The 13,517-nt window shown below is 36.3% G+C and overlaps 1 protein-coding gene across 2 annotated transcripts in view; it reads left to right on the top strand.

Moving 5' to 3' along the window:
- Positions 1 to 13,517, top strand: part of LOC131157281 (phosphoinositide phosphatase SAC3-like) — a 42,026-nt gene that overhangs the window by 25,428 nt on the left and 3,081 nt on the right. For both annotated transcript variants that reach the window (XM_058111303.1, XM_058111304.1), the window contains 2 exons: positions 11,225 to 11,392; positions 12,732 to 12,840. In XM_058111303.1, the coding sequence (XP_057967286.1) occupies positions 11,225 to 11,392; positions 12,732 to 12,840 (277 nt within the window). The remainder of the gene's footprint in view (positions 1 to 11,224; positions 11,393 to 12,731; positions 12,841 to 13,517) is intronic.

Below are 13,517 nucleotides of genomic sequence, written 5' to 3'. Positions count from 1 at the left end.
GTGCCTTTTGGCCCCATGCCTAGGGTAGGTTGCACTGCACAATCCTTAAAATCAGAATCATTTTAAATTTTCTTCAGAAGTTGTTATTAATTGAATTGAAAGAGCATGCATGAACACACACGCATGCACAGAGGGAGATTGATTTGCACGAACACACACACACAGGGAGATTGATTCTGCTCCTGTTAGGATTAAGGTGGCATTGTTTGTACTAAATAGGCTGTAAATGGGACTTTCCACTAAATTGAGAGGTTGGCCTGGTTTACTTGCATGGCTGATTTGCCTCCAATTTGCCCCTTAATCACAAATATGTTGCTTAAAGCAATTTATAGAGTTGATGCAGTGGAGCTTATGTAACTCGCTCTTCAATGCTCACAATACTCGCCCTCTTGTTTCCTTTCCTCCCCATCTCTCTCTGTCTCTCTCTCTCTCTCTCAAGACAGGCATCTCTCGATCAGTGGTGAGTCTGGTGACCATGGGTCTTGATCAGAGGCAATTGTGGTGTCTTTGTTCTACTAATTTTTCTCCACAACATGTGAAAGGTGTTGTGGCCTGTGGAGGCTTGATCTGCGATTTCAATATTTTCTCTGGAGAGTGAGTTTCCTTTCTGGACAGATCCGATTGTTCTTGGATCTGCAATTTTTTTCAGTTGCAAAAATTCAGCATTGTAATCTCTCTTGCCCTCTCTCTCTTTCAGAATTTTGGTTGAATTCATTATTGGGTGGTTGATGTGTTTTGGGGATTGTATGGTTCTAGGTTCAAATTGAACCAGTACCCAAACATGTCACTGCTCTACGTGCAATTTTTTAGCATGTAAAGTTCTTTGTGATGCAATTTGAGCATGAGTGTTCATTATGATACAACTACATTACTTTTATAAACATTTATATTCTATGAATATGTCGTGATTTATAAATATTTACCTTTTTCATATTTAATCATGGAAGTATGCATGTTCAAATTTCCAATTATCAACCTAGCCTCTGTTTGCTATCACTTATAAGTACACCTATAATCTTTATCCCTTATTGGAAGTACAAACACAAAGACAACAACAACTAAGCCTTTGGCTGCACTAAATGGTGTCCGTTGCTTGAATACTCTTCCGCCATTCTACACTAGATGGTGTCCCCCCCCCCCCCCCCAACCCAAACAAATAATAATAATAATTGCACCTAATATAAACTAGCTACTCCTCACTTGTGCATTGATTGGCCTACTTTGAAAGTGCCCAAACCATCTTAAACAGTCTTATATCTCGTAAAGGTTCTATGCCTAACATACCACAAATTTACCTTTTAAAGTTGTAGCGACCGTATACCTAAATTTTCTCATTTCAACAACTTTTACTTTCTGGATATGTTGCTTCTTAGTTGCTAACATTCTATCCACATAGCATAGCTGGTCTTATAGCTGCCCTATAGAACTTTCCTTTATATTTTATGGTGTTCTATGATCACCCAACACACCTGAAGCATTTCTCCATTTTATGTGACTTTCTTGAACTCTTGTATTTGTTCATGTGTGATAGATTTAAGGCCTTGAAATCTACTCATCGTAAGAATTTCTTGACCATCAAGTTTAAAATTTTATCCAATATTCCTCTTAGGCATTTCCAAAGGATGTCATATGATCCTGTAGTTTGCCCATTTTTCATCATTTTAATGGATGCTTGACTTCATTGACTCTAATTTTGCAGATATATCTCAAATTTCTAACCTTTTCCTCATTTTTCAGTCTAAGTTTAAGCCTGCCAAGTTTGCAATCTTTCTTCTTCCTTAACCAAACCACTATTTTTTTTTTGGTAAAAAAAAATAAAAAGAAGATGCATTAGATAGAGAAAAGAGAAAGTACATCATAAAGGGATGAAGTCCAACAAATTGAAAAAACAAAAAACATACCAATGTAAAACAAAGAAGACCAAAACAAAAAATAACCAAATTTAAACTAAACAATATTAATGAAAGAAATCCCTTTTCAGTCCCTTTCCATCATAATTCATCAAGGTCCTCAAATTAGCTAATTCCTTTTAACCCTTTATCATTTTACTTTTACCACCATTCATAAGTACTTCATTTCCTCCAGAACCACACATCTTTAATTTCATTTTATCCAATGGATCTTGAACTTCTGACTCCTCCTTAGGGATCTCCTCCACAGTTGTAGGCAGAATCTCATCCTTACACTGTAATTTATTAACTGATCCATCACTATCAAAAAGAGAAACCCCCTCCAACCTGTTCATCGGAGGTGGATGAACATATGATAAATCCCCTAGTTCATCACCATTACCAGAACCGTACCCATATTGCTCTTGATTCTCAGCCAAAAGCAATCCCCACCACAATCAAACTCACTAAGATCATCACTGTCAATATCTGAAAAGGCCCCCTCATTTATTTACCTCCTTTCGTTTACTAGCATTATCACCAAATCTATCCTTCTTAGCATGTAGGTCTTCCACATACCTAACTCTCCTTTTGGATTTCTCCTTAAAGACTTTGTTGCTAACTCACCAGAATTTTCGTCCTTATCTTCATATAACTTTCTCATCTCTGTACCCATCTGAGCTGCTGTTCAACGAGCATATGCCTTGTTACCCTTAAATTTATCAGAATTAAAACCCGAGCATCAGATTTTCCCCCAAACCAACATCTTCTCTTTACTCTTTCCCACACCCCTTCTACTCCCTCTATGAAACTAGGAACTTTTTTAACGCTCTGTGATGCTGTTTCAAAACCAGGCTGCTAGCATCCTGAACTTGCGTCGAAGCTTGGGCCTGCCCATTAACAGGATCAAGCAAGGAAGTGCCCAGGTCACCTTTTCTGAAGAATGGACCTGATTACAACCTTGGCCCTAGGCCAAATGAAAAGAGCCACCCTTTGGATCCATAGAAAAGCCTGAATTTGGACCTGTTCAATTAAGTGACTCAACTTCAATCACAAAAGAAGCTCCTCGTTTTTCAATTACTTGGGCTAGATCGAAAATGAGGAGTAAAGATCCTGGCCAATTTTCTTCGCTTCCTGTTCCCCAAATGCAACCCTAGCCACCTCTATTAGAATCGCAGCTCCTTCTGGAACCCTAGCTACCTTCACATTATGATCATTCACCTACAATGGAGCTACAATGGTTTTTGTCATCAAAGCCCCTGATTCCTTCAGTTGCAACTTATCCCCACAATGACAACACAGCTTTTCTTTCCCAACCACCACACCCTGATTACCAGATTGGACTTGACTTCTGCAACCATCATCTTCTCCTTTCTTCCCTTCCAACACCACAGGTTTCCACAATCTGTGAGCTGAAGAGCTAGCTTCACTCTACCTCCAGAGTCTTGATGAAATTCCTTAGCTAACGTACAGAAATCAATAGCAAAGCTTCACCACCCATCAGCTTTTGCATCAACAGGGATAATTTCAAATACTTTCCACCTTTGTCCACCTAAATGACACCCAATGCTGCATAAGACCATTCAAACACTTCGAAAACCCCTTTCCATCGGACCAAAAACTGATAATCCGTCCGCAGACCATATTACAGCCTCTCTAGAAAACCTAACCCAGTTATTATGAGAAATATTATTCTTGACCATGAACAGAAAAGAGATCTCCCCAATCTTATCCAATTTCAGATTGAAGGATTTTCCTTGATCTGAATGGTTTTGTGTTTTAACTAAATCACTATGATCCTCATCTCTTATGTGTTTGATAGTACCTAAGTCTCTGCTCTTTCTTTCTCTAGCGCTAGCAAGTTTAAATGTCTTTTTTACCTTTAGTATTCCTTCTAGGGTATAAATTATTATATGCCCTATGTTTAGCTAACTGTCCTTTTTTTGGGTCTTATTTGCTTTTATAGATGTCTTGATCCCACCACCTAGACACCTACTCACTGTACTAGTCATGCATCTTCCATTAGATTCATCTAACCTTATTTTGATATCTCTTTAATAATACTAGCTATCACATCCATAGAATGTTTGTCTGCGTCAACTACTGCATTCCAGTTGCTTTCTTTATCATTTAATCTGTAAGTTCTATTATATTTTTGATGCAGCATGAGTGGTGCAAACAGCATGTAGAATTTGTCAAATTAGAAATAGGGCATAGTAGGATTAATTGCAGGGATATTCAGCGACGACGAGGGATCCTTGCACAGAAATGCCGCAGTTGAAGCTATTGAAGGTGCCACTAGATAAATCCTCAACCTAGTCTGCTGACATCTCATGAAAATTACGAACATATTAGAGTTGATAAGCAAATGGAAAGGCGAAATTTTTTTCTTGTTTTCTTCTTTATCTGGACTAACATAAATATAAATACATGACAGCCATGGCCATTAAATGTGTGTAGGAAAATGACTATTCTTGACTGCAACTGACTTGACTTCCCTAGGACTCAAAATACCTCATCAATACTCTTTGGAACTAGGCTCATAAATAAAATTTGTAAGTAAAGTTGGACTTATGAAATGACACACGTTGACTAGACCATATATAGGACAGACAAATTAATAAAGATTTTTTTGATAGAAAAAGAAATTATTTAGGGTGAACATGTACAAGAAGGACGAGAAATCCTAAAATAAAACAAAAAAGAAACAGAGGAAGCTATTACAAGAAAAAACCAAGATTAAGTTAGAAGAATTATCTAGGTGCGATAAATATCAGCAAAAGCCGTATTGCCAAAACACTTCGTAGTGAACACCCACATGGAGGCTGAGGAAACACTCTTGTGCCAAATCAATTCCATTGAAGTCCCAAGATCTTGAAAAATCTGGGCATCTCTCTCCTACCAAATAACCACAAATCACAAAGTCCTGGCATTTTTATGCTTACCAAAAGTTCTAAAATCTGCCATCAAGAAAGCTGGAAAGACTAAATGCACACCCAACACTCTCCCAACAAACTAAATAGTTTGTTCCATAGACACCAAGATATGGACACTACAAAAGTAAATGAGAATGATCCTCATTACTACGAAAGGTATAATATACACCTCTAGAGATAGAGCCATGTGTAGTCTCTCAGCCTCTCTAAACCTGGAATAGATCATTGGTGTTAGTTATATTAATGGCTATCTAGAAAAAATCCTGTGCCATTGAAGGAACTTTAGCTCTTCACAATCTATTGGCAAGGGGAAAAGAATGAAAAGGCTTGTTTAGAACATTACAGTAGGAAACAATGGAATCAACCAAACACAGATCGTAACATCACCACATTGAGAATAACAAAAAGATTCCAACAACCTACGTGTGATGAAAGTTCACCTCCCTATCAATGAGATTGCTATGAAACTGAAAAGCCCAAGAAACCTCATAGATATCCATAACTCAGGGAAGAACAAAGAAGTGCAATATGACGTGAAGTAAGATGAAACATTGAAGGAAAAAAATCATCAATTGTCAAATCATAATCAAAGAGCAATTCTTTCTCAGTATATAATCAAGTAATTAGCAAGATACTCATATTCTCTCATATTCCAAAGCCTAATTTTAGCAAGATTCATATCTAAAAAAGCACACTCTATTGTAGCTGTAGAAACAATGAGAGTTAAAATGAGTCAAATCAATTTGTTGACAAGAGGATAGGTTACCAACTTCCTTGTTTTCACCAGCTCTCTTCATAATTTGAAAATGCTTTGACAGTTTTTGGAACTTTGGATAATGTTGTAACTAATATCTCAAATGTGACTTCTCTTCTTCACTAAAATCCTTGGGATAAAATTAATTTGCAAGGTTGGAATATGACAAAGATTTGTGACCATACTGGGGATCCAATGTTGAGCTAAGAAGCAGCTCCATTGCATCTTTCGTAAATCTTGTGTTCAATTCTTGCAATTGAGAGTTAATGGCAGCAAGAAACACATCAATTGGAAATGATGGCCCTTTATATGAGCTTCTTTTTTATGATGAGATCGCCCATAGACAGTTACTAGAAAACACTAACACCCTAGTGAACCAAGGATTGGCATAAACATTCCAAAATGTGGTACATTTTCGTTCTAGAATGGTAAATCCAATTATCCTAAGTTTTAATTCAATATTTCACTTAAGATTTTTTATTAGTTAAAGTGGAGAATTATCACATTAATATTACATCTTAGTTCATTATTTACCTATTTTCGCGATACAAAATCTCTTCTAGATTTTGAAACATTTCAACATCCTCCCTAAAATATACAAATTTCATTACATATTAATCGACATAAATATGCCCCTAATGTTCCACGTTTTAGAGCATGTGCCATGATCCCATGAACCAAAACATTTTGCGTTCTGGGTAACACTCAGATCAACCTTGACTTGCTGTATGCAGGCAACTCATGTCAGGAACGTCTATGTAATGCTTTTCACAAAACACTTCCACCTTTTATAACAATGGATCAATTTTGGAATCAATGCATTGATGTTTATCTTTTCTAACTTTTTTAATGAGATTTTTTGTTGTTGACACTGAATGAGTTGCATTTACTATATCTTGAGATTTGTATTGCAATGCTTGGCAAAGATCACTAGTGATCTCCATAATCTCTATCATCAAATGAAGGACAGACACAAGTGATTGCATCATATACTACCTCTGCATCAACTCTTTGAGCATAGTTAGCCCCTTCAACAATTATATTTTTTGAGACAGAACAAGTGGCTGCAAACATAAATAAGCTACAAATATAGCTCGAGAACTCCAAAATTTAAGTGCCAACTTCGATTCAATTCCTTACCATTATCATGTTCTTTACTATTAAGTAGTATTTCAATGTTTGAAACTCGAGCAACTTTCAATCAGTCATACCTCTTGCAAGAGGAGCCAACAATACTCACAACAAAAGCCAATCTGGAGAAAAATCGATGGGTGGGGATAACCTCTCTTGATGCCCCAAATAATGCTAGACAATGAGCAAGGTAATGAATGTAATATGTTGAAGGAAACTCATTAGAGAATAAAGCTTGCAGCCCAATGTAATATGTTGAAGGAAACTCATTAGAGAATAAAGCTTGTAGCCCAGTCCATTCTTCACACATATTACTAGCTTCATTAATCCTTGTACACCCACCCAAGTGTTTAATCATTGCACTCCACAAGAATATTGTAATTTTTGTAAAATTTAAGATTTTAGGAGTTATTCTTTTTATGATTATGATTTTTTAAATTTATAACATACAACAATGTCATATTACAATGTGCCATTATATGTCAAAAAAGTATTAGTGTGTCCAAGAAATGATTAAAAAAATATTTTCAAAAATTATATGACAACTAATTAATTTATCATAATAATTGCATGATGCTTTTGAATCATCTTTATCGTCATTGTCAAATTTAGTAAAGTGATCCCATGTCCATGATCATTTCTTAGAACCATTAAATTTTAAAGAAACAGTTATTGAAAGGGGTGGATTTTTTTATAAACCTTCAACATTTTGTTGTGCTGAGTAGGTGGAACCACAGTATGAGCAATATTGTCACTTGGACTCTGCTATTGATTTAGTATTTTCACTAATAGATTCCATCTAGTAAATGAGAAAACAAAGTTCTAACTAGAGATTCTAAAGGAAAAACAAAATAATAATATTTTATCAATATAAAGACAAAAAAGGTCAATAAACAATTTGGAAAGCTACTTTCTTGTAGGGAAATAAATTCATCAATTGTAGGCATTGAAAATTCAATAAACCCAGAAATCATGAGAATGTCTTTTTACACATGCATGCATGTGGGTGTTGCTGATGTTAGAAGAATGTAGAAAATAATCCTTACATGAACTAGAAAGAAATATCAAGATGAAAACATCTCCTATTGTTTCAGTGAAAGTCAATTGTGAAACAAAGAATCCAATTTTCATTTTTCTGCTTTATTACATAAACTGCCATCAAGTCTTCTCAATGACATTGATGACCTTACTACAATACAAATTCTGTCTATGTTCTATAATTATGTCTTGTGCAATAAAAACCTATAGGAAATTATTTCCTGATAAAATTGGGTGGATGTTATTCAAAGGTTATTGCCCTAAAAATATTGCATCCGATCCAAAAAAATAAGAAACATAAATCCAACTAATGCCCTCGCTCACTCCAGTGACAAGATACCTAATTCTCAAACTTTCTTGTAAATGATTATCCCAATCAATCATAAGTTCATTAATATAATCTTCGTAAGCTTAGGGAGAGAATGCATGTACTGAATTTGTCCATTGCCATACCGAAGCCCTAAGTCAATCCAAAGCCCATTGCGTTCTCATAAATGAAGGTTCTGTGGGCATGTGCCATATGCAGAGAGTTGATGAGGAAGATTGCTTTACTAAGTCTCAAAGATTCCAGCTCCGCTGTTTTAGTTGCCTTCCCCCTCATAGGTGAAAGTTCTGTGGGCATGTTCCATATGCAGAGAGTTGATTAGGAATATTGCTTTACTAAGTCTCAAAGATTCCAGCTCCGCTTCTCTCCCCTCCACCCTCCCTCTCCATGTTGGCCTTTATGTGCATTGGACATGCATTGAAATGATATAACTATTCTGCACTCTTTTGTGGTTACTTTGTCAAGAATCTTGCTTCAAGTGTTTGCACTTTGATTATGTGCAGTTTACTCAGCTGCTATATATTGTGTCATTCATGTAAATATGTGTTTAGTTTGTAATCCATTTGTCCATTATTCCATTCAGTGTCTTGTTATTTTTGTATTATGACAAGAGAAGATATATTAAGAGAGAGAATATACAATCATAGTGAGGATACTAAATCATAAAAATAAAATGGAAAAACAAGAAGAACATAAAAAGAAAAAATAAAAATATATAAATAACAAGATCAGCCAAGAAAACCCCTCTTTAAGCCCTTCCCATCATAGTTCACTAACATTCAAATTAGCTAATTCCCTTCTGTCCTGTCTTTACCGTTGATTACCACCATGAAGCCTAACTTCATTTCCTCCATGATCAGCCTCCTTGATCAGATAAACTGAGGCCCAAGTTATCCAACAAACTCTGAGTTTGAAGGTCCTTCCCAGAAATTTTTTGAACTAGAGTGGGCAGAATTCCATCTATTACCTTTTCGTCTTCATTAGAAGCATCATCCTCAAAGATATTAATTCCATCCAAACCTTCTTAAGGAGGTGGTGGCATATAAGATAGGTTCCTGAGGCGATCAGAAGAAGAGTTGGAAGAATGTCTATGCTGATCCTGAATTTGATCCAAAATTAAGCCGCTGTCACATGAAAAATCACTGCTGCCTGCACTATTATCATCCGAGACATCCCCCCATCTCTTTCTATCCTTACAAGTATTAGCCCTCTCACCAATTCGCTCCTCCATTATGCTTCAAAACACTTTTTTGAAAATCTCAAGGTTTTCTTTTTTTAATAATTTTCTCACCAGAAAAAATCTCAATTTTTTTCAAGATGTTTCTTCATTTCAAAACCCATTTGCACTTCCTTACAGCAATGTAAACCTTTTGACACTCAAATTATCTGAATTTACTCCCTCATCAGCTGATTGTCCCTCAGAACAAACAACAAATTCCTCATCCCCACAAAAATTCCTCCCCCTTTTTCATACCTAAAACCCTGCTCGCTAAATTCTTTTTCCTTAACAGGAGAAAAATTTACCTCTGGAATATTGATTGAATTTTTAGAAACTACCCTTCTAATTCCACCTCTTTCTCTCTTTTTTATTTTTATTTTTATTTTTTCGGTACTGCTGCTTCTCTCCTAACCGCCATGGATCTGATGAGAAGTCAAGCAAAGCACTATGACAGTCGCTACTTGCTTCCACTCCGAAGGAAGATGAAGTCCCACCGCTGCAGGTTATAAAAGGACAATGGGCTTCATTCTGAGTGGAGACCTGACATTCGATCAGGATATTAGTTACAGGGATTAAATTTTGGCTTGCCCAGCTGAGACTTTCCAGGAGTTTTCCTTCTCATTAACCAAGCCCAAGATAGAATCATAAATATGGTGCAAATACATTCCGTGCTTTTAATCCAACCCAAGCTGAAGAAACTTATTCAATGATCACCGCTAACCAATTTTGGTCCCAAATCTTTGGGTTGCTTTTTCTAATAAACGTTGGTTACATTTCTTTATGTTATTTGTACTAGTAACCGATTTATGGATGAGTGCTCTTGGAGTAGTTGGTTTGGCTTTGAACCTGCGTGCCTATGACTTTGTTTCCCAGGAAATCCGTGCAGCGGAAGATCTGGAATTTGAGACTTTCTACACCAAAAATATTCTCTTAAACGAAGGTATTTGTGCTTGGATGGCGGAGTTACTGGCCCATCAGTGGTTTTAATAGGCCTTCATAACTGTCTTAAGTCCCAGCCCAGGTCTAAAATAATCATCAAAGACCTAGGCAAAACTCAGGCAGCCTTCATCATCCCTTTATCCATTCATGAAACCCTAGCTGCCTTTGGACTCAACCCCTCAAGACGGAATCTTTACCTTTAACAACTTCAATTGATCGTGCAAAGCAGGCCAAAGGACTTCCTCTTGTGTCTTCCCCCTATGAGCACAAACAGCCTCCAACACACCCTGTAAATGAACACCGACATCATCAGTACTTCCTGAAACTACTAGACTCCAAGAGTGATTCTTGGTGATCTTTTTGCTATCTTCACCAACAGTGCTAGGAAGTAAAGAACTCACTAAGGCACTAAATTCTTCCCGAAATTGAAGCCACCCGTCGCCTTTGGACCCTTCAGGGACAAAGATAGAATTCCTTTAGCCTCTTCATCCATGCTCTAGTTCCAAGAACTTACCTGCCAGTGATGAGTCTTGCCCATTGATCGCGTTGGCAATTTTTCTCAAGAACAAAGTAAGCTACAACCTTCCCCACTTTATCCAATCTCAGATTGAAGGATTTCTTTTTGATCTGGACTGAATGAATCTCCACCATCAAGAAATAACAGCACAATAACGAAGAGCAATAGTGAGATGAGAGGTGAAGAGGACTTCTGTGATGGAGAGGACTCCCTCGAAGGGAGTCTATAATATTTGTCAATCACTTCATGATTCATGTGCATGTTGACAGTCATGTCAATGCTGCAACGTATGCAACTTCTACATTCGACGTTGCTGCTTTGTCTAACTGCTTGTTTAGTTTGTGATTTTGGGCCTCCTTTGCTTTTATTAATGCTGTTGTAGAATTAGTATAGATTTCAGTTTCATAATATTTGTGGTGATCATCAATGTGAACTCTCAATTGGTATGGCTTTGTGATCAACTGTTTTTTATGTAGGTATATGCCCTCAATGCCCCGCAGGCAGCTCTTCACAGATATACAAAGAGATCGATGCATTGACAGTGACCATAATGAACATGGGGATGGAATTAACTGCTCAAATTTTGTTGATCTAGACTGGCTATCTTCCTCTGGAAATTCTTGTGAGGAAGACCCATATGAGAGGTAACTCTTTTGATGAGTGCTGATGAGCAAGAAGTTTCTTTTACTGAAATTTAGGAGCGCGCATCTTAATTTAGTTTTTGGAAAAATGAGCAATCATTAGGTATGTATAGTGTTGAATTGAGCAATATAAATCATGTTAATTATTTGGATTTTTTTTTTTTGGTATTGGAGTGATTATAATTTACCTAGGTTATGCTTAGCTTGTTTTGTTTGCAGGATGAATTTGATCATCAATGTTTGTACTTGATCAGAAAGTATGTTCAATTTATGTATGCAATCTGTCACCACTTCACCTCAAAGCTTAAGCTGCTAGGTTGTGGGGGCAACAATATATATTAAGCTTTAACGCTCCCCCCACACATGCAGCCCTATAGCACATGGAGAGATAATCACACAATAAAGGAAACCCATTACAGGGAATACAATTTTTTTTTTTTAAACACCATACAATAAACACAGGCAACAAGACCTCTGGTAACCAGCTCTTATACCATGTTGGGTTACCACTTCACCTAAAAGTTTTAGCTGTTAGTTTAAATTACTCTAAAGGATTATTCAAATCACTTTATCTGCTGAATGGAATTGCTGTTATTAGGATTAACCACTGGGATAATTTAAGCTTATCTGTAACATTGTAATAACCCCTTTTTGGGTAAATAGTTTTGGAAAATATAAATGGAGTTGCTGCTAGTTGTTATACCTAACATTGCGATAACTGATAACTCTCCTCCCTACATTGTTTTAGAATGAATAAACTGGCTTCACTGCCAGTTAATTTTTTTTGCAGATCTCAGTGCGTACGGAACATGTTGGTTTTTTTCCCTTCACTTTTTTAAAACATGAATCTATGAAGTATGTTTATAACACATGTTTTGATTCCAAAAATGTGAAAACATGTTATCTAAAAAGCTTACAACTATTTTTTGACTGATTTATTTTTGTCTTGTGAAAACAAAAAATCTAAACAATGCAAACCAACACTATTCCAATCTTATTCTCATCCTGGCTTATTAATGTTGTCAGTGAAAATCCTGTTGCCCAATTGTATTTTGTTTGGGTTCTATGGAGCCCATGGTCTATACTAATTATTAATTTGTTGGGGGTTTGAGTAGTGCCATGCAGGGAGGTTAACATTGCAGTTTTTTTGGACTGCTTACTTATGAAAAATAGGGCATGATTTTGTCTTTGGTTTCATGATTTTTTATGCACTATGCTGTCGTCAGTGGCTCATTATTTTGCTCACAGTGAACGTGCAGGACATGTGACATTTAATCCTAATTGCTTTTTTAGCTTTTCAATTGCAGAGAATTTTACTTTCCCACTATATTAATGGCTACAGGTCAATGTTCCCAAATTCTCCAATTGCTGGGATGTCATCAGAGAATGTCATCAATGGAATCATGGGAGAAGCAATTCCATCCACGAGTGAATATGGGTCCATCATTAAGGTACTTTTTTTCTGCCACACTAGTAGCATTTTTATGATAAAATAAACATGATTTATTCTGTATAGTGAGACAGTCAACATCGTATATGGGGATAAGCTGCATGAGTATTATCCACCTGTTATCTGCAGTGAAAAAAATATCTGATCAAAAACCTTTCTGAAAAAATTTTGATGTTTTTAATCATCAGCTATCTTTTGATGAATACAGTGAACATGGATCCATAAAATTGTTATACAATATATTGTGGACTTTTTGTGTAATGGTAAAGGTACCTCTATGTTGGTAATCTGCTTGTTGGCATTCATAATTATCTTTTGACCCTATGAACGAGTAGGTTTACTAGGATAAGTCATTCTCACTAGTTTTATTGATTACCCTTGTTTTGATTTAATGCATGAGCCATCCAAAAAATATCATCTTTTAATCTTGTTTCAAGGGAAACATTTTTACTCGAATTAATTGAGTCTAGATTGTATTGAATTTCTGGAGATTTTTCTGATTGATAGATGCGTTGCCAAATTTGAAAGACATTTTAGCTTAAAAGTTGACAACTTGGTTCCTACATGGCCAATTAGATCTAATAATGGGACCATTACACCATAACCCCTTTTACCAAACCATCCCCACTCACCACCGCCATACCAAAAAAAAAATAAAAAATGCATGAGGTGTTTATG

This window comes from Malania oleifera, chromosome 6 (assembly GCF_029873635.1).
Source record: "Malania oleifera isolate guangnan ecotype guangnan chromosome 6, ASM2987363v1, whole genome shotgun sequence".
In the NCBI taxonomy this organism is placed as follows: domain Eukaryota; kingdom Viridiplantae; phylum Streptophyta; class Magnoliopsida; order Santalales; family Ximeniaceae; genus Malania; species Malania oleifera.
Note: the sequence above shows the minus strand (reverse complement) of the source record. Positions and strands in the feature narration are given on the sequence as shown.